This window comes from Branchiostoma lanceolatum, chromosome 11 (genome assembly GCF_035083965.1).
Source record: "Branchiostoma lanceolatum isolate klBraLanc5 chromosome 11, klBraLanc5.hap2, whole genome shotgun sequence".
In the NCBI taxonomy this organism is placed as follows: Eukaryota; Metazoa; Chordata; class Leptocardii; order Amphioxiformes; family Branchiostomatidae; genus Branchiostoma; species Branchiostoma lanceolatum.
In genome coordinates, this window is record NC_089732.1 from 1,347,852 (window position 1) to 1,368,282 (window position 20,431).

Here is a 20,431-nt window from a genome sequence, read left to right on the forward strand (position 1 = left end):
GTTATACAAGCTGGCAAAAAGGATGGATGTATGTCAGCTATTGCTACAGTCCCAATAGACCGATCCTGTCGAACACCATATCGAACGAATAGAAGACCCATAGAACCCCCTGTTCTATTCAGAACACCTCCGTCAAAAACAGCGTTGGCGGGGCAGAAATGGCACGTGTAAAGCTGGGTACGTATATCTGGGACAGGTTTTCCACTGTATTGGTTGAATGTATGCTCAGAACAAAAACGAATTTAAAAAGAAAATTGATCGGGCACTCAAGGAGAGGAAGCTTGCACCACATGCCAACTACTACAAAGTCCGCTAGCGCAGAGTTTCGTCTCTTCCGTTACTGGTCTGTGAAACTGGTTAACTTGAAAGTGAACAGGGAAGTAGAAGGATGCATTTTAATTCTTAGTTACTAAATATCATGCAGCTGTTATGCATGCAGTCAATACAGTGGGAACCCTGTCACAGATATGTGAACCCTGTTTTACAGGTGCATCGGCTGCTTGTCAGAAACCAGGCGCTGATGCCCACCGACAAGGGAAAACTATGAGGCGCATACCGCTTTAACATTGACTGAAAACATTACGCTCTCACCTCAAGTATATCTACCCCCTCCTTAAACAACTCTACCCGATGTAAACAGCCTTCAACAAAGAAGCCATAGCATTCATATTTGGCCCGCTCTGAAAGGGTTTCAGTGCCACAAAAGCTAAACCGAAGTCAGTGGCGCATGGCATTATTTGGCGCGGCGGCCATGTTTGGTCCGTCAAACCCTGTTTTTGACGGAGGTGTTCGAAATCGAACAGGGGGCGTGGCTTTGGGATCGGTCTATTGTGCCGGTGCCTGTCGGTGGGTGTCCCACGGGGCCACGTAGGGTTAACGCCCATGAACTTCACAGTGGAGCCCCCTTTTCCAACTGGGACCTAAGCAGGATGTTTGTTTCCCCTCCCATTTTTTTCCCTGAATGCAGTACTCACAGTGAGCTCAGTGCTGGTGGCCTGCTGGAATGTGTCCACGATTCCCTTCACCGCCTCAGGCCACACCTCGGGCATGGTGTTCAGGGCAAAGGCTGACAGCTGGGGAAGGTACAGGAACACAGAAATGATATTGAGATTTAGAATTCTTCTCAGCAGATGCTGCTACATTATCTGAATCAAAGTTTAACTGTAATTGACAATGACTGGAGCTGTTAAGTCGAAAATTTGGGTGAGTCTAATTTTTGGGTTGGCAATTAGAGTTACTTTGATTCAGAATAACTTCTACCAACACAGATGAACTTTCAAGTGCTGGTACAAGCTGTTTATTGCCACCAACAAATCAACGGAATGCCAAGGTAAAATGAATGAATGAAACATCTGACAAATGTACTTCTTTTTAACCCTTGATAAGCTACAGATGCTTCAAGGAACCCCAAACCTATTAGAGTCCTGTGCTTCCATCTATTTGAAAGATTTTCCTTGACTTTATCTTTAAGTGCAACAGCATCTTGATACACACTCTTGAAACAAGAGTTACTAAAAGAAAACAAATGAAGCTGGTTTGGTGACCTGGACAAAAAGAATGAAAGAAGATACCAGTTGTAATTGTCAGAGACATCTGGTGAAGATTCTGTATTTGATACTGAGTCAGCCGTTCAGGACAGATAGAAAGGGACACACAATTGGCAAGGGAGGACAGTTGGATGACAGGAATGGAGAGGATAAGAGTGTGGAATAAAAATCGTTCCTCTGCAACTCTTTTGTCCTCACTTGATCCCGAAGACCGGGAGCTCTCGTTTTCTCTACATAATGACAGCTATGATAATTTTGTCAGGTACCCTAAGATAGCCACATTAGAAATACAGGGAGACCAAGGCTTTCACAAGAATGTCTTGAACACCTGTATATCTGCAGTGTGCATACCTTAGGGATTACCGATGCTGCATCTCATTGAACCATAGATTCAGTGTTTTTTAATGTATCCATCTTACGGAATAAATCAATTAAGAGAGCTGATGTTACCATGTGATTTGTATCTACTTACAGCGACACAGAGGCGGGTGAGAACCATCCTGGGACCCCCTGCGAAGGCCAGGATCTCCTGGAAGAGCTGGGTCCGCAGGTTGGCGTAGTGGTCGGCAGGCAGCTCCGCCCTAGCAAGCACACATCAGTCATTCACATACATGAACACTGCAAATATTGTCAATCTGTCATGTCAGAAATTACTAAATTCACAATATCCTGCATTGTCCAGATCCTTAGATAACGCAGTACCAGGACAGGGGGCGTCACTATCTCAAGTCTTTATATGACTGTCTCTTGTCACGTGATGATCAACATCAAGTCACATGACAAGAGAACTCCAAGACAAGATCTGACTTTACCACATTGCTAAAGAGTTCGTTTCGAAAGCTTCCCATAGTAGCAAACTCTTTTGCTGTGTGTAGTGTTTGAATATTTGCCCCAAAAAATGATGCATTGTAGTCATGTCACTTTTTAATGTATAGATAAACAAAACAAAAAAAGTATTTTGCCAATACTTCGAAGAGGACACATTAAGAGCCTTGACGTACCAGTGGTGAGATATTTTGACATACAGGGCGTTGGCCCCAAAGAACTGCACCTCAGCCGCCTGCAGTAACACATAGAAGAACATACATTTGTAAATATGTATACAGACTTCCGGGTTCCTCTCACCGATCACGGCAGTCACCTGAAGAGAGTATCACAGATGGATAGATTACTATAAACAGACCTACTTTCTATTAAACCATCTTAAAATTGTCTTAACCTCATTAACATATCTATTCAGAGTTTTGGTGTAAAACCTGGTTTTCCGGTCCTTTCCTTATAATTTAGTCACTGACGAAAGACAGCAGATGGTGTCTGAAACATCTGTTTCAAAATCTGATCCAGTTGCTTGAGTAACTATTTTTGGCGTATCTTATATATATTACCTGGATGTCTGACCTTCATCAACCTGACCTTCTTTCTCTTTCTGCAACATGGACCTTGTTTAAGTAATTATCATCTTGTTCAGACAAAAAAAACAAAACAAAAAGTGTCTTTCTGCAGCAGAACTCTGAGAAGACATCTGTGCAGCCATCAGCCGAGTATGGACCGTTTGCATCACACATTTGTACCTTGAACAAACAAACAAACAGACAAACAAACCGACCTTTTCCTTGTGCAGCAGGACCCAGCAGAACTGCCAGGCTTGAGGAGACACCTGTGCCGCCATCAGCCATTTCTGCGCCGCATCTTTCACCGACACGTTGGGGTCGAAGTACAGCTGGTGGAGAGCCTAGAGAGGACAGGGGGTGGTAGAAAACGATGAGCGTAACAATGAATCTGCTGCGCTTGATGGGTAGTGCTGGTGCTGGGATGGTTTTTGTTGTCTGTACCAGTTGTGAGGGGGTGAAGGTGTCTAGTGTACATGTCTGGCTGGGTCTAGTGGAGGTGGGTCACCCTGTCCCTGAAAGACGCCAGGGAGGGGGCAGCCACCATCTCTGCAGGCAAAGAGTTCCACTCTGCAGCTGTCCGAGGGAAAAATGAGAACTGTCTGTACGTCGTTCTGCAGAGGGGGATGTTGCAGGACAAGGGGTGAAGACGTCTTGTCTGACGTTTTGGTTTCGATCCCCGCCTGCCAATTGATATTTTGTCAAATGTTTCTGACAACCTTGGCACTTTACTACAGTTTCACGACATTTTGCACTCTCACCAGTACCTCGTCTCATAGGTATCATCAAGGGGAGGGGAGGTCCCAGGGCTAGGGCAAGAAGAGGATGCCTAGTTATTATCATAAAACTAACGCATAAGTTGAGCTGTCCTGGGCACGGTGTCGAGTTCAACTTCAACTTCGATTACCCCCAAATAACCCCGCGAGGGGCAAAGTAGGGGGGGAGTTGAGGTCCCTGGCTAAGGCGAGCAGGCCTCCAGCCTGGCGCGGAATGACTCAACGGTGGGAGCCGTCACAACCGCGCCAGGCAGGGCGTTCCACTCAGGGATGGGGGAAGAATGAATATTTGAGTTGTGCTGATTGACGAGGAGTTCTTCTAGTTGCTAAGTTGACCTGATACATGTGGTGTTAAAGAACCCACCACACTTGGTGAGAGCAGGGGGAGTGAGTGGATCAAACCTTACAGTCAGGTCTTACACAGCTGAAGTTATACACTGTACAAAACTTGTGTGTCACGCCTACAGCCTACCGGCAGTTTACCAGTTGTGCAATTTACAAACAAGCATACCTGATAATACATCAAAAGTAAATGCCTCATCCCAGTCACTCTCTAATTCTTCAACTGGGAAGAAAACTTATATACGTCAAATTCAACTTTCATTTTATTTGTCCAAGTGGGAGGGGGTAACGTTACTCTCCAGCATATAACGTTAGTAATGGCATAAACCACTGTCTGACTCACCCGCTCTATGTTCTCCACCGTGAACTCCGCCTGCGCCTGTCCCTCCATGGCAGGCCGTGTTCTGCGGTAGGAAGGACGCAACCTTCAGCTTCTGAACGCGAACTTGCACGAACTTCTCGGGACGACGACGTTCACCAAGCAGATACAAGTCGACAAAGGCTCTCCAGACTTTGCCCCTCCCTCGGCGAAACAAAAGCTCAGACAACGCGCTTTTTGCTACAGAATGGAAGCAATGTCTTCAAAGCTATGGTTGCTCGAATTTCTAGCTGTATTATTTCTTCTCCACGGTAGAAAACGCGGAGAATTATGACAAGTGGTCGGCTGTCAACATTTTCGGACCGTCCGCCATTTTGGCCGAAGTCTCGCGTGTCACTTCTCGCGAGAGCTGGGTGTGCGACGAAACCATTTCATCATAGGGGAAACTTTTCTCTGCCAGACTCTGCCACAAAATTAATGTTGTTCAACTTTTCAAGAGGAGCTTGTCGGCTATGGTGTTACTATTTGCAACCGTCAGCGGACAAATGTGTATTGCAATGACCGACCAAGCCCTCTGATAAAATACATCCCTTAACTATAGGGGCAAATGCATTTAAGTTCGCGTGGTTTTTATTTCACACTAAGTGGAAAATGGAGTGTTCGCGGTGGTTTTAAGTTTGTGGCAGCGCTTCAGTCACATACTGCTACAGTATTGGACACAAATGTTCGCAGTAGTTTTAAGTTCGCGGTGTAACGGTCGCCGCGAAAACCGCGAACATAAAACCACCGCGAACATTTCTGCATTTTGTATCCGGGAATACTGCATATTACTAAATATAGGTTGCGCACAGTTTTAACATCCCCGGTGGGCTTTAATAACCCATGGAGAGGATCATGACATCATCACAACTTGGATTAAACATCATTAGCTTAACAAAGGTAGAGTAAGAGCATAACAACCATTTAATCTGCGTTTCCATGCTCTCATACCAACTAGTTTGGATTGATCGTCCAAGATCATCCTAATCTAAACGATTAAAGGGACTATACTAAAATATGCCACTACCCTTTGCTACCAGAAAAGTATTACTTAACGCACCCGAATTAACATCATTTTCTTATGATAACGATTTTTTCGCAGACATAGAAGTTTGACGAAATTGTTTTGTTTTTTTTCCTATTCATTTTTGCCACTGGGACAATATAAATCCGTCTAAATCCATCACGTGTATAAGTAACAATGACAACCGTTGCTAGGGAAGGGAAGGCAAAGATTGGCAACTCCTATCAGTAGCTTTCCGATGTGTCTCGTGTTGGTTTTCTACACCGGGAGGATGGGCGGCTACACACAGCAGTATCTGGGTAAACATGTTCATTTTAACATTTTGCTTCTTCTTAAATGTACAGACTAATACTTGATAACAACTGATGAGTAATTACATTAATAGAAATGCACAGATATTATACAATGATAGTATTGTTTACATCAGATAAGAAGACACGGAAAGTTTTGGACATGCTACAATGCACTTCTCTCTACGTTTATAACACCAACTTTTAAAGATCGCATATCATCATATCATCATATCATCATATCAAACTATACTTAAAAGCAGGTTTGGTAATAGAACATTATTTTTATGAGAATTACTATGTATCCCCATTCCCCATAATAACTATCCTAAGGTGAGTATTACCGGCTGTACGGGTTGTTTCTGCCAGAGAGTAACACATAATGTTTAAAGATCGTGAATTTCGCTAGCTTTAGTCAAAAGTAGGTTTGCCGTCTGGTACAGATATACTAGTTTGATTAGAATGACTATGTATCCCCATGATAACTATCCTAAGGTGAGTATTACCGGCGGTACGGGTTGTCCCTGCCGGAGAGTAACACATAATTTTTAAAGATTGCACATTTAGCTAGCTTTAGTCAAAAGTAGGTTTGGTACAGACAAACTAGTTTGTTTAGAATGACCATGTATCCCTATAATAACCATCCTAAGGTGAGTATTACCGGCGGTACGGGTTGTCCCTGGAGAGTAACACGCAATCTTTAAAGATCGCACATTTAGCTAGCTTTAGTCAAAAGTAGGTTTGTTACAGATATACAACTTTGTTTGAAATTACTATGTATCCCCATAATAACCATCCTAAGGTGAGTATTACCGGCGGTACGGGTTGTTCCTGGCGGGTCACCCTGCCGCGGTTCTGGGCGTCTCCCTGCTCCTGCTTGCCGCGCTGCTGCCGGGTCTGGCGTTCCTTCAGGTGGAGGAAGACGTCTTCTACCTGTTCTCACCTCTGCACGGCAGGTGGAAGGAAGAGAAGGCCGCGGTGGACAGGTACTTTCCTTCAGGTGTGCACCGAATGTTTCCTTATTTCCTTATTTATCATTGTTTGTAATGTAACTTTTGTTTTGCATGTACCGTTCTTATCATATTATTCTATAGACTATTTTACTGTTAGTCATAGATTAGTTCTCTATATCTGTAAACAATTAGCAATAGCTTGATTCTCATGTACGTAAGTTGCCATACATTGTACCAGTTACAATTGTCGCGCAATAAACTTCTTCTTCTCTTTCATCATAGCTTGTCGCCGTGTTGATGCTTGTCGCTTGTCGCCCGTTCTTATAATCAGTGGCCATGCCCTGGACAAACTTGAGTTGGGAGATTAAATACTGGCTGGTGTTGCTCACCTTACTAGCAGAGTTTCAATTTAGGTCAGGACGCTTCACTGTATTCTAAACCACACATTTTACTGTCAATGCCATGTGATTGTCTATTCTTCATTCCCTTTCCCCAGATGACCGTGCCTTTGACCCGACCCGCGTGACGTCAATCCCCAGGGGTGTTGCGGTCATGTTCGAGCATCTCAGCGGGGGGAGCGTGCTAACGGAGCCCGCAATGGGGGAGGTATGGGTGGCACTTCATTTATCCATTTTTTAAAGTTTTTTTTTTTAACGGATTTTTTCAATGCAAGGCCATAGTTGACCACTTGCAGGTAGGCCTCTGTGGGCCCGAAAGCCTCACACACATATCAAGACACGTTTTTGACGATTGATGGTCTGACAACCAGGTTCCAGTCATGGCAGAACAATTGATGTGCCATGGACGATTAAGACGGACATAGCTTTTTTCACCAGCAAAAAGAATAAGATGAAAATCTGGATTAAGTTAGATTAATTGCTACGGGTGCCTGATACAATTCCGTCTATTCTATTTTAAGAAGTAAAGTCAAAGTATAATATAAGTATTATCTATGTAGAAATATCGGTGATTCTACAGGTACAGATCTCGATCGAAGTGTGAAATTTGATTCAAAGATGTTCACTTAAAAGACGGTCAGAACCTTTTAACTTCGATTCATGTATGTCCCTTTGAATAAGTGGATTGACGCAATCTCTACCCTTAGTAGTGGCTAAATATTTGACATCAAAAAACGAGGGGTACTTCAGAAACTGAACAAAGTCGCATAGTAGTGGTGTTGAAACGTTATTCTATTAGCAACTTGTATATCTACCCTGACATTTGAAATTTGTTAACATGTCTTTTTGCAGGTTCTCCGATTCCACCGTGAGGCCGTGGCGCTCCGAGCGAACGCGTCCGGAGTAGCGTACACCTTCGGCGACCTGTGCGCGGAGCACCGAGGAGCCTGCCTGGAGAACCCGCTTCTCCAGACCATCGGCTACCACGAGAAGAACATCGCCAACCTCACGGTGACGTTCCCTCTGCTCTCCCGGCCGGACGGAGGCATCGCCTTCCTTGGAGGGACCTTGGGAGAGCTGGAGTTTCAAGCAGGCGAGATGAACGTGGTCTCAGGCGCCAAGATGTTCTCCAACACCTACTTCTTAAGGTCTCGGGACCCTGAGGACGACTTGAGGAGCAAGCTTTGGTTAAGAGCGTTCATGGACATGGTGGACGGGTTTGAGTCGGATGTCGTCAGAGTGCTGGCTTTGACAGATGGGTGAGTGTTCTTCATCTGATTTAGTGAACACGAATATAATCATCAGCACGCATACATATACCTCGCACTATAGAGATATCGTTTGCCCACAAAGAATACCCTAAAAAAATACCACACAAAATTTGACCAGCTATGAGGACAGAAAGCGAGTGAATTGTAGCATGCTGTGAATATTGGCAATTTGAAGTTAGTCAGGGTAAATCTGACGAGAACGACGAACTCGTGTATAACTATGTCTTGGTTTCCAAAGTAGCAGCTCACTCGTCAACTCTCCCGTGTTTCTGTAGCAGGTCCTAACTCTGTAAGTAGTAGGTCATGTAGGACTTTGTCCGTACAGTTCTTCTTTTTTTGAATTATATATTTTTTTTACCAGATTTCAGTGTCTGTATTCTCTTGCATGTTGTGTGTGAGTCCAGAGGGTTAGCGAGAAGTCTTGAGGTCGAATCCCGGCTGTGTCGCTCACCCAACATGCACGCTACTGGAAAGGGTCGCAGCCCTTAGGACGGTCCACTGCTCATTGAACTTGTCGAAAAGAGCTAGGGGAATTTCCCCGGTACAATGAACCTGTAAATACTGTACATAGCTTCTGTCTTCTCTGTCACGACCAGTGGAAGAATAGCCACTCTTTACTGAGCTAAACTGGGTCGAGATATCACGTTCAGTTTCTGTTGTTCAGGTGGCTGAAGGATGCGACCGAAGGCAAGGTAGCCGAGGCGAAGCAGCTGGTGGTGGTCGGACTGAGCTTGCTGTCAGCCTTCTGCATGTTAGCGTGTGTCAGGAGAGGGGAGGGCTGGCGGGACACCTGGAGGTGAGAGCTTTTTAAAATGCCAACAATTACGTGGCTATGACTTAGTTTAGCCTTGTTGTGTTAGTAGATTATAAGGCCATACGGTCTTATGCCAGCCTGTGTGTTGTCACCACGACAAGCGTGTCGGTTTTTCAAACCTGAAGAGGGCTGTAATAAGAAATAGATAGATACATAGTTGAATTTTTTAAAAGTTTGTCTATGTTTCTCTCTTTAGAAGAAGCAGCCCACTGCTGGGGTTGGCCGGCGTCCTGTCCGGAGGTTTCGCCGCCTTGAGTTCCGGCGGGCTCCTGGGGTACTGCGGGATCAAGCTCTCCGACATTACTTACCTGGCACCGGCTCTTGTTTTAGGTAAAGATCACTTCTGCTTATGACTATATATGACAAATTTGTCTGGAAAAAACAGGGTTTTATGTGTGCTTATGTCTTGAGTAATGATATTGGGATTATTGGAATTGTAATGAGTTTGTATGTTGAAACACTTTTGTACTAAGAACAGAATTCGGATTATGTTGCAACATAACCCGCGAGTTTCTTACTGAATAAAATCATCATCAAAACTAGAATAAAGAACGCACGAAAAGTTTGACCACCTCTACAGCCCTTGACATAATGACTGTAGTCACTGAACCACTGCTTCAGACACGTGACGTTAAAGACACTTGACAACAGCCGTGGGTCAAAGGTGTTCAGAAGTCGGTACCGTCCACAGTCCTCACTTAGATCGATGGCGATTGTTGTCAAAACCGAAACGTGTATGTTGAATGAACGGTAATCGTGCAAGATGTGCGCATGATAGGTGTGACATGTCGTTTAGTGAAATATAACCAGCTGCTGTCGCGCCGTGCACCTGCGAAGCTGTTGTGTTACGCCGAAGGGCGGTTGTACTGGCTATATGGATACAGATACAGAAGCTGATGTGTTATGCTAAATGGCGGTTATACCGGCTATAATACAGAAGCTGGTGTGTTATGATGAATGGCGGTTATACCGGCTATACAGAAGCTGGTGTGTTACACTGAAGGGCGGTTATACCGGCTGTACAAAAACAGATACAGAAACTGGTGTGTTTTGCAGAAGGCCGATTATACCTGCTAGACAGAAACAGCCGGGGTTTCGCTGAAGGCCGGTTATACCGGGTGTACAGACACAGATCTATTATGAAACAAGCTTACGTTGTGCCCTGGCTTATAGGTGTGGGGGTGGACGACATGTTCATCATGTTGGCGGCGTGGCGTCGGACGGACCCGGCGGACGGCCTGGAGTACCGGGCGGGGCAGACGCTGAGCGAGGCCGCGAGCACCATCACCATCACCTCGCTGACCAACGCGCTCGCCTTCGGGCTCGGCAGCCTCAGCGACTTCCCGTACACCCGCACCTTCTGCGCCTACACGGCGGTGGCAATGGTATTCGACTACATCTACCAGGTAAAGACACTGTATCAGCTTCTGCGCTTACACGGCCGTGGCCATGGTATTCGACTACATCTACCAGGTAAAGACACTGTATCTGGCATCGCAACTGGCAAAGGTTTTCCCGAATTTTAAGCTTTACGCACTGTAGTCTTCTTCAGATTTGACTGACCTATGACTTAGGTCACGTGACCTGACGGACACGTGACGCTAACTCGGGCTCGGGAACCAAATAAGGCAAACTTTTTCAGAATCAAAATCTTTTCAAAATAAGCTCCCTCAAAATGCATCACACTGTGAATTGTATTCGACTATCATTCGGTAGAATGACCAATACTTGCATTTGATCTTGACAGTATCAACAGGTCTGTAAATACTGTACTAACCCTAGATAGATCAGGTCTCTAACCTTGGCCAATAATATTCATAACGTCTACGTGTATGTACGTATTTCCTCATACAGGTAACGTTCTTCTCAGCGTTGTTGGTCTTCTCGGGAAGAATGGAATACCCGGCATCCACTTCGTCGTGTTGCCATAACAACCTCCCATACTCCAAACTTCAAAATGGCGGCGGATCTGTCAATGTCGTCAACAACCTCGTCCCGAGCATCTCGGACGGTGTCGACGAATGTGACGCTTCTTTCCCTGAGGTGTTGCTCGAAGATAAACAGGAACGAAGGAAGAAACCATGGCGGGACAGAACGCCTTCCATGTCCACCATCGCAGAACTGGACCCTGAATGTGAAGACGCTCAAAGTCTCAAAGACGCAGAGAAGAGCCTGGGCCGAAGACTTGGTCGCGCGATAACCAACAGGCAGACCCTGGTGTGGCTGGCGTGCGCGTACTGTACCTACCTGCTGGTGGCGGGGGCGGGGATTGCCTCTCTGGACGTGCGCGGGTTGAGCATCGCCGACTGGATGGACACGAAATCCATGATCTACATGGCTTCTGAACGCGATAGGAAATATTTCGCCGATTTTTATCCCACGGTTACCATGGTGATGGAGGGTGACGTTGACTATTGGAACGTCACGACGCAGGCGTCGATCCTGGGGATGCTGGGGAGGATGGAGGAGCTGGACCACATGAACGGCGGCGTGGCGACGCAAACCTGGCTGAGACACTTCATCAGCTTCCTCAAGCTGTCCAGGGGGTCCTCGGACCTCGGCAAGGAGGAATTCCTGCGGATACTTAAGGAGGAGTTTCTTAGCATCCGCCTGTTCGGCAAATACAAGCGGGACGTCGTCTTCTCGCCTAGCGGGACCGACATCGTGGCCTCCAGGTTTATACTCGTCGGGAAGGGAATCAAGGGGAAAGCAATTGAGATTGCCACGCTCAGCCAAAACCTCCGCGACATCGTAGACGATTGTCCTTTCAGAGCTTCGGTGTTCTCTTATTCCTTCCCAATGTACGAACAGTTCTCGTGTGTGAAGGAGACGTTGGTGAAAAATGTCGTCACCACCTTGGTGAGTATAATCCTCGTGACGCTGCTGTTCGTTCCCAAACCGGTTTACTCCCTCTGGATCGTTCTCTGCATCCTGTCCATAGATGTCGGGGTTCTCGGCTTTATGTCTCTCTGGGGGATTGCTCTAGGGCCGATTTCTGTTGCTATCTTCACCGTTTCCATCGGCCTGTCAGTGGACTACGCCGCGCACGTCACGGTTCACTTCGCGGTCTCCGAGAGCGAGGGGAGGAGGGAGAAGGCGATCCGAGCGCTTTGCGAGGTTTGTCTGTTTGTATATATTGTTTTGTTTTTGTTTGGTTTTGTTTGAACTTCTGTTTATTTGTTAGAATCTCAAATCGACCTGCCGGCCTCTTATATTGACTTCATGAGGGAGGAGGTGAGGGTCAGACAGAATATAAGAAAGACACAGGTTTCATCAGTGAATTGAAGTCTTGATAATGCTTCGGTCATATTTGTACCGATGACCGTAGACAGTGCATCCCTGGCCTGGCCCCGAAGCCACGAATTTGTCCCGGTGGACTCCCGGGTTGGTTGATTTCAACTCCGAGATAAAAACAACCCGGTGCCCGACCGTGCCCCAAAATAGCCCGGTAGCCGTAGGATGTCCCACGGGGCCACGTAGGAGTCAAGCCGAAAAGTGAAGAAAAAAAAACGTAAAATAGCCGGCGGGGCCCCTTCTTGAAGATGGGAAGACCAGATCTTCAACACGCTCCAGGGGTTGGGGATCACCAGAACCGACTGGAGGGTCTTTGCCGAGAGCAGACCAGCCTGGCGAGCCCTATGCATGTCTGCAGCCGCCATGCATCAGACACTGATGCCTGCGAACGATTGATTGCCCCTTCTTGGATTTGGATTTTATTGTAATTGTAACAGTGCAATACACGTGGGAGACAGGCAGCTATTGCTGATGTCGTGACCCACACACATAATGTAGCCGTTTTTTACACTTGTCTTGAGTGGGGAAAGTCGTGTAAAGTGCCTTTTTCCCAAGAGCACAAGATCGGTGGTGTCAGGGGATTTGACGAGTGACTCTGAATGACCACCGGCGGACTAGCAGCGTGACACAAATGCTCAATGACCTGCAGTGGCCCCTTCTCTCTGAAAGGAGGAGGAACGCCCGCCTCACCTTTCTCTATAAACTAGTCAATAACTACATTAATATAAACACAGACAATCTTCTGAAACCAGCTCAGGGGCGCACCCGGGGTAGCCACACTCTAAAATTCCAAACAATCAACGCTAAAACAGACTCATTTAAATATTCTTTTTTCCCTCGCACCATACCAGAGTGGAACGCCCTGCCTGGCGCGGTTGTTACGACTCCCACCGTTGAGTCTTTCCGCGCCAGGCTGGAGGCCTGTCCGCCTTAGCCCGGGACCTCCTCCCCCCCTACTTTGCCCCTTGCGGGGTTATCTGGGGGCCCAATAAGTTGAAGTTGAAGTTGAAGAACCCGGGACACTTGGGTTCTGGGCCGAAAACCCTGCCGTTACGCCACACGACCCCACAATAGACTATTGTGACCGACGCATCAATGCATAAACATTTATCATTACAGGTGCAGTTGCCAGTCTTTCTGGGCGCGTCATCGACGGCGTTAAGCATCCTGCCGGCCTGCACGGGGTCCACGTACGTCTTCACGCTGCTCTTTAAGGTGATGATCTTGGTGATCGTCATCGGCTGCGCACACGGACTCGTCCTGCTGCCCGCTGCTCTCTCCGTCTTAGGACCGGCTGGGAAAGTTAAAGACATGCCGTCAGTGTAGAAGACATCTTGAAGAAGTTATATCGTTATGCTCAACTTTAAGAAGATGATACTACTAGAAATTTCTTCTTGTTCTACTTGTTGAAAATAACTTTCACCATGTGCTTATGAGAGAAATTGTTTCACGCTTTGTATTGAAATATAATCAGTAAATGGAATTATGAACAGTATTAATATTTTGATGGATATCCAGCACCAAGGACAGGGATAGTCCAGAGTGTTTTGGTGGATGTTTAGCACCAAGGACAGAGGTAGCACATAGTATTTTAGCAGATGGTCTTACACTCTCATGAGCCACATGGATGTTGATGTGGAGTGCATTAAGTTGATTCTTCAAGTTTAAAAAGACACAAGAAATGTGGAAACTTTCTCAATTTGCTAACGCTTATAGAATCACTTGATTGTAGACTTAAACCTAGTACGTGCTCATGTGTCTCATTGTATATCATTTAAACCAATAGCCTAATGCTTGATTGTTTGCTTGTTTGTTTGTTTTGTTATTTCTCCAGGGAGTCATGTCGCCAGCTGGCGATTTTCAATGAGCCCTGGGGGGAAATCCCCAAACAAAGTTGTTAACATAAAATTCAAACAAGGTTGCAAGTAATAACAAAACAAGTTAATAAGTTACAAATGCCCCAATTGCTGACCGTCATCCTTCTTGAAGAGTTTTAACTATATGGTCTTATTGGATGATTATGACTAGAAGTCGACAGGTATATTTGTATCTGTATATGTTAGTGCGGTCGTAAAATTGCGACATACACACATGACTCTTCAAGGTTTAACCAACCACGATGATTGCTATGAAGTCACGTGCCAACATTCTATAAATATACTGTGCTACGGAATGACAGGTCAACTTGCGCAACTTAGGCCATGTTGATTTGATTATATGGATGACATCCGCGCGCGCATCAATTTTCGCCCCCCCCCCAGTTTTCGGCTATACTGTAAATCATACAAGGCAGCTGCAAAATGATCAAATATATGGCGTAAATTGCAAAAAAAATTGGAAAACGATACTAATGTTGTAGAACGCCAAAATCAATGCCAAAGTCAGAGAAAATGATGTGAGGAAATGAGGAAGAAGAATCTGCCACCCGCTACACCATGCTCTGTGTGTTCAGTCATTTGTCCAGCCTTCTTGACCACGTAGATTTCATAATGAAGGCAACTTTCTTTCTTTGCCAAACTTTTTTTACTCGCACGCTCGCATCAGTTTTGGGGTTCCCAGAGGATGTAATCCATATAATCAAATCAACATAGCCTAAGTGTAAATCTACATAATTCCGGGATTATGAAGGATCATATGTAATATTAGAGTCATCACGCAACAACTACGAGTGCAACGTTGAACGTTGAACCTCTTGAACATTGGCCAACTGCTATTTCTCCCAGGATTTATTTATATCCTGATATATATATTAGATAACCCTTTGAATGTGTATTTGACCTTAGAAAGTTCTTAAAATACTTTGGGCTTTTGGAGTGTCTGGTCGTTGCCAAGTTTCAGCAGCACGTAGCCTCCTGAGCAGGTCGTAGCCACGGATGGTGGTCTGAAATGGTCAGGTGGGCATGCAGTAACTGGTGAAAAAAAAAACGAATCTGCATTGTCACCAAGAATTTGGCCAACGACACCGGGTAACTCCTGCTCTTCTCGATAAGTGTGTGGGCTCCTCAACGTGCGAAATGAATTGAATGGTTTGAGCCATTGTAAATAGATAAAGAGAGGGCCCTGCTAGCTCTTTGACTGAAGTATGATGAGCTCTTACAACATAGCAGTGTCCTATCAGAAAGACTGTAGCCCCTACTAGCAGCACGTGGTTTGAGGTTCAGAGGTTTGATTTACAATGGTCTTTAAGTGGCTAATTCAAAGCCTCTAAATTCCAAACGAATGATGTGACTGTGCTTCGTCCAAGCAAACTGTACAAAGTCCAGACCAAAGCACAGTTAACTAAGTTCTAGTGCTGCAATGAATCGTTCAAGCTGTCATTTTAATCGGTTTTGCTCACAACAGGTCATAGATACTATTCATTTGAAGACGTAGTGCCTCGTCATGATTGCATGCACACGCCGGGTGTAACCAGTTATCGTACAAAGTCCCAGAGTTGCGAAAGGACGTTTCTTTTGCTGAAACGGTGAAACCCACCAGGAGATCCGAGAAACTTTCAAACCTTTGTCTAAGACTAAGATAAGATATTTTTAAGACGAAATCCAAATAGCAAACGTCTTAGATACGTTTGGAGAACTTTTAAGATTCGTCCTATTTAAGAAAGAATAACTACCTTTGGCGAATGAAGCAAGGGGTGTGCAGAAATAAGGAAAACCACACACTGATTGGAAACCACAAAACTAGTTACTAAAACATTGGTTATGCTATGTGTTCAGATTTAAAAGACACATTTGACTGAGGGCTGTTGAGTGGGTGAATGGGTGAGTGAGTGATCATGACTGTGTGTGAGTGAGTGAGTGAGTGAGTGAGTGAGTGAGTGAGTGAGTGAGTGAGTGAGTGGTTGAATGAGTGAGTGGTTGAGTGAGTGAGTGAATGAATGATAGAGAGTGAGTGAGTGAGTGAGTGAGTGAGTGAGTGAGTGAGTGAGTGAGTGAGTGGTTGAATGAGTGGGTGGTTCAGTGAGTGAGTGAGTGGGTGGATGAGAGTGTGTGAGATGCCAGAGATGGCACACGCACACCTGTGTCGTCACTGTCCGGGTTTGTTTACTGATGGGTCAAATTACACTTCGTGGTGTCGAATGTCCGAGTTGCTAGGCAAGAGATCGGTTCGATTCCTGACATTCCTGGCCAGACACTGTGTCCTTGGGAAAGGCACTTTACAATCCACCCAAGTGTGAAAATGGGTACCTTACCGGTTGAGGAGGTAAAAGCAGGTGGAAGGAGAGGCTTCCAATACCGTGCCCTAGACACAGTGGATAGCAACACACTGCTCCTACGGCCTCACAAAGACTATGGGACTGCCTTTATCTTTTTTTACCAAAAAAACTCTATCGTGGTCAAAGGTCGCTAGAGATCAAAGATCGTGGATTGGGGTTATCGGAGGGCAAATCAGCTGAAGGAATCCTAGAAAAATGTCGTCTATAACGTCTATATCTCCTTGGTATATGAATAATACATTGATGAATTCATCATCTCCTCTTTAAGTCCATAGTGTACATCCATTAGACAATCTGGCACGAAAGAGGGATTCTCAATGGAACTGCATGTGAGCCAAGATTGCAGGCTCAAGTCTATATTACATTGCATTTTACATAGTCATGATTCAGCAAAATTTTCAGTTATTGCATGTAAAACTACACATTGTGCAAAACAGTAATCGGGGACAGACAACTGTCTGTTCAAACCGACTCCTGCTCCAGAAAGAGCTGAAGCCACATCGAGGTCATTCACCTTGCCCCAGATTTACAGACACCGGGATTCATTCTTTAGTGACAAATTGCCGGAAAGTTCTCGACTGGTATAATGGAGAACAAAGAAAGACATTCCGATATTACCAGGCTACAGAAGCACACTTTTTATCGTTAGGGTTCAAAGTAATCACTCATACTGGATTTTTCAGTGATGAAATTTTGACAGACGTGTGACGTAATGGAAAATCTTCATTGAACCTTTTAGAGCTTCATTCTTTGTGACAAATTGCCGAAACATTTCCAACGAGTGGAGAACAAAGAACGGCATTCCGATATTACCAGGTTACAGCTGCGCACTTTTCATCGTTAGGGTTCAAAGTAGTCACTCATACCGGATTTTTCAGTCATGACATCTTAACAATCGTCTGATGTAATGAGGAACCTTTATTGAACCTTGTAGCGCTTGATAAAAATCTGCTGAAACTGACCAAGGACATTTCGATTGCGTGAGAGGTTAATAGAGGACAAGTTAGGGGAGGCCAAGGCGTGGTGTTCACGTGGACAAAGTTTCTGACCTATTTTCTGTTATAAAGTAACAGAAATGAACAATGGAAAACTTCTCAAGGATAAACCTTTGCCCGACCCATATTCGTAGACTCACAGGTGCTCCTTATTGTTATATGGAGGCCTTAAGAGTCTTATTACCTAATACAGTGCAATAAACTGATGATATGACGATCATAGTGATCTCAGATCTAGGCTAAATAACCAGTGATGATGGAAATATGACCGGTTATGTAATGGTAAACCTGATTCTCAGCTAGTCTTCTCTTTTCTCAGTAGGATAATATCATGTAGCTCCTGAGCTGAGCAAGTCAATCACGTTCTTCACTCTGACCTGCGCAAAATTGTAAAGGAGCCAGGAAAGGACAATGAACTATCCGTCGTCAAGGCGACACCTTTGGTCCACCCACATTCCAAGACACGCCGTAGCGCCTTATCGTTTAATACCGTTGGATAAAGGTCCAAAGGTCCGTTACAATGATTACAGCGACACGTTCTTTTTGTGAATCATCTCTACCCTACGTTCACACTATCAGTAGCCAGGTTAAGACAATACAATGAACATCCGTTGAAAATTAAATGATATGACAAAACGCAATACAATCTTGTGATAGGAATACTGTGGCATGATGCTTCTGCTCTACTGCAAACGTTGAGATAGCCAGCGTGATTGGGGGGGTGGGGGGGGGGGGGGGGTGGGGGGGGGGGGGGGTAGCCTCCATAGCAGGCTCTACCGAGCCAGCCCGTAACCATCAGCCAGACTGTAACCATCTACGGGCAATCTGGCTGATGGTTACGGGCTGGCTGAAAAAAGTGTATTATAAGCCCCCCAAAAAGGCCCGGTAGAGCCTGCTGTGGAGGCTAGGGGGGGGGGGGGGGGGAACTGGCGACGTGACCTGTAGAGTCGAACCTTTGACCTGCCTGTACTAACTGACCAATGACATCCCGACCGGACCAGAGGCGAGCAGGCTATGTCATGGTCCTCACGTACACACTGTCTCTGACCTACTTGTCGTTGTAAATTAACCATGAGAAGACAATGAAAAAAAACGTCAGGGCAAAACCTTTGACCCAGCTAGATTCAGAGACACACAGGCGTGCTTTATCGTTCCTTATGGGCTGTATATGAGTCATATTGCTTGATGATAATCTACCAGCAAACACTTAAAGCGTTCGTGGACCCAGTTAACGTAACCGGTGACAACGGGAACATCAAAGAGCACCTAGAAAACTCTTGAATATCATGACGTCGTCAAATACTAGTACCACTACTGTACAGAGGATGCGAAAAATTATATCAAAAATAATCATTCCAAAGGCAAGTGCAATTGGCAAAGGCTTCCCCCTTGCTTTTAGCATGCCATAATTTCATAGGTCAGAAAAAAACCTACATAGCAATACAACATTACCACAACATCGATACACTACGGAACATTGACATTTATTCTTCAAACCTATATCCATCCGGATAAGGCCAAAAAGCTTATGTAACAAGGAACAACTAGTCTTCCTGTACAGAAGAATGATGTAATTCTGACAGAAATCTGATTCGTAAGGCAGCTGCATCCTTGGACCTGCAGCTGCATCCTTGGACCCCCAGCAGCGTCCTGGGAACCTGTCCAGCTGGCAGATCACGGTCCGGTTCTGCCAGAGGTGACGCCAGGACAGACGTTCACGTGAACAGAGTCATTGACCTACTTTAGATTTCTCACGGAAAATAGTAACGTGATATCCGATGGTTCACATTGTCTGATGCAACCTGCGGCAACCGCTCGGCGTGCAGTCGATGTAGCCATGGCAACGTGAACACAGTGCGTAAGGTCTGAACCACTGAAGTTATGGCACAATCTATTTTTACTCTACTGTTAGAGAGTGCAGTTAGTTAATTGGATGGTGCATTATGTGTCAAGTCTAAGGGGAAGTTACATATTGAGCACATCGAAGAGCGTAGTGCAGCTCTGGATTCAAAGCGATCCTTTCCGGAATTCCGACTGGAATTCTTCACACCATAAAACGCGAATCAATTGAAATGATTAAGCCAATTAACCATTCATCAATTTTTATTTCTTTTCTTTCCTGTAAATGCCTTCTAAAATGTATGTCGCTCTTGTGAAGAGAGACCGTAACTTTTAGTAGCTGTGTGTCAGAAAAACACTCTTCCACTCTTCCACATCTGCTTGGAGATTGACAGCCAGCTCACTACCGTCTCGCGCGCTAACAAGGGACCGTTGCACCTGTTGACCCTTACGCACAGGTACTGATAACGTAGGGCACGTCAGAAAGGTGTGTACAGGTGTGTCGGGAGGCGCGGGTAACGTCAGGTGAGGACCCTGGACCGCGGTTAAAGGGCGCGCAGGTACGCGCACGGTTGCAGCAAATTAAAGAATGGACTTTGGCAGCTTATTGTGGAAGGATGAGAAATGGGTTAGGGTCAGCTGCGATGTGTGCCGAAGCTTCTAGAACATTGTAATGGCCACGCGGGCCTGGCCTTGGGAAAGGGCACTGAGCAAAGTTTACCCAGCCTCGCACTTTAGCCTTTATAACTGTAACATCGTGGTAATACAGTGGTACACGGATAGGTTGCGGTGTAACACAATGCGACTGAAACGTTGGGCTGGTCCTGGGAAAGGGCATAAGGCAAAAAAAGGTAGCTCACAGAGCCTCGCACTTTGGCCTTTATAATTGTAACAAACTGCTAAATACAGTTGTACAGAGGGGGTAGTAG

The 20,431-nt window shown here is 45.5% G+C and overlaps 2 protein-coding genes across 2 annotated transcripts in view; one reads left to right on the forward strand and one right to left on the reverse strand.

Annotated features, from left to right (window-relative positions):
• The window catches only part of LOC136445036 (importin-13-like), a 52,217-nt gene extending 47,442 nt beyond the window's left edge, over positions 1 to 4,775 (reverse strand). Inside the window, exons 1-5 of the mRNA XM_066442883.1 lie at positions 4,397 to 4,775; positions 3,154 to 3,279; positions 2,549 to 2,607; positions 2,020 to 2,128; positions 975 to 1,073 (exon numbers count right to left, since the gene is read on the reverse strand). Of these exons, the coding sequence (XP_066298980.1) occupies positions 975 to 1,073; positions 2,020 to 2,128; positions 2,549 to 2,607; positions 3,154 to 3,279; positions 4,397 to 4,444 (441 nt within the window). The 5' untranslated portion in view covers positions 4,445 to 4,775. The remainder of the gene's footprint in view (positions 1 to 974; positions 1,074 to 2,019; positions 2,129 to 2,548; positions 2,608 to 3,153; positions 3,280 to 4,396) is intronic.
• A 931-nt stretch (positions 4,776 to 5,706) lies between these two features.
• LOC136445039 (patched domain-containing protein 3-like) lies at positions 5,707 to 13,781 on the forward strand. The gene is made up of 9 exons (XM_066442887.1): positions 5,707 to 5,734; positions 6,528 to 6,725; positions 7,175 to 7,284; positions 7,929 to 8,335; positions 9,012 to 9,143; positions 9,358 to 9,491; positions 10,335 to 10,567; positions 11,016 to 12,278; positions 13,575 to 13,781. Exons 1-9 carry the CDS (start codon positions 5,707 to 5,709, stop codon positions 13,779 to 13,781), a joined length of 2,712 nt encoding a protein of 903 aa, XP_066298984.1.
• The last annotated feature ends 6,650 nt before the right edge of the window (positions 13,782 to 20,431 follow it).

Bases quoted from the DNA above. Each gene is read 5' to 3' on its own strand.
- LOC136445039 (XM_066442887.1), top strand. From the start codon at position 5,707: ATGGGCGGCTACACACAGCAGTATCTGG. The intron at 7,285-7,928 runs GTATGGGTGGCA...GTCTTTTTGCAG, and splicing joins CGGAGCCCGCAATGGGGGAG to GTTCTCCGATTCCACCGTGA. The intron at 12,279-13,574 runs GTTTGTCTGTTT...TTATCATTACAG, and splicing joins CGATCCGAGCGCTTTGCGAG to GTGCAGTTGCCAGTCTTTCT.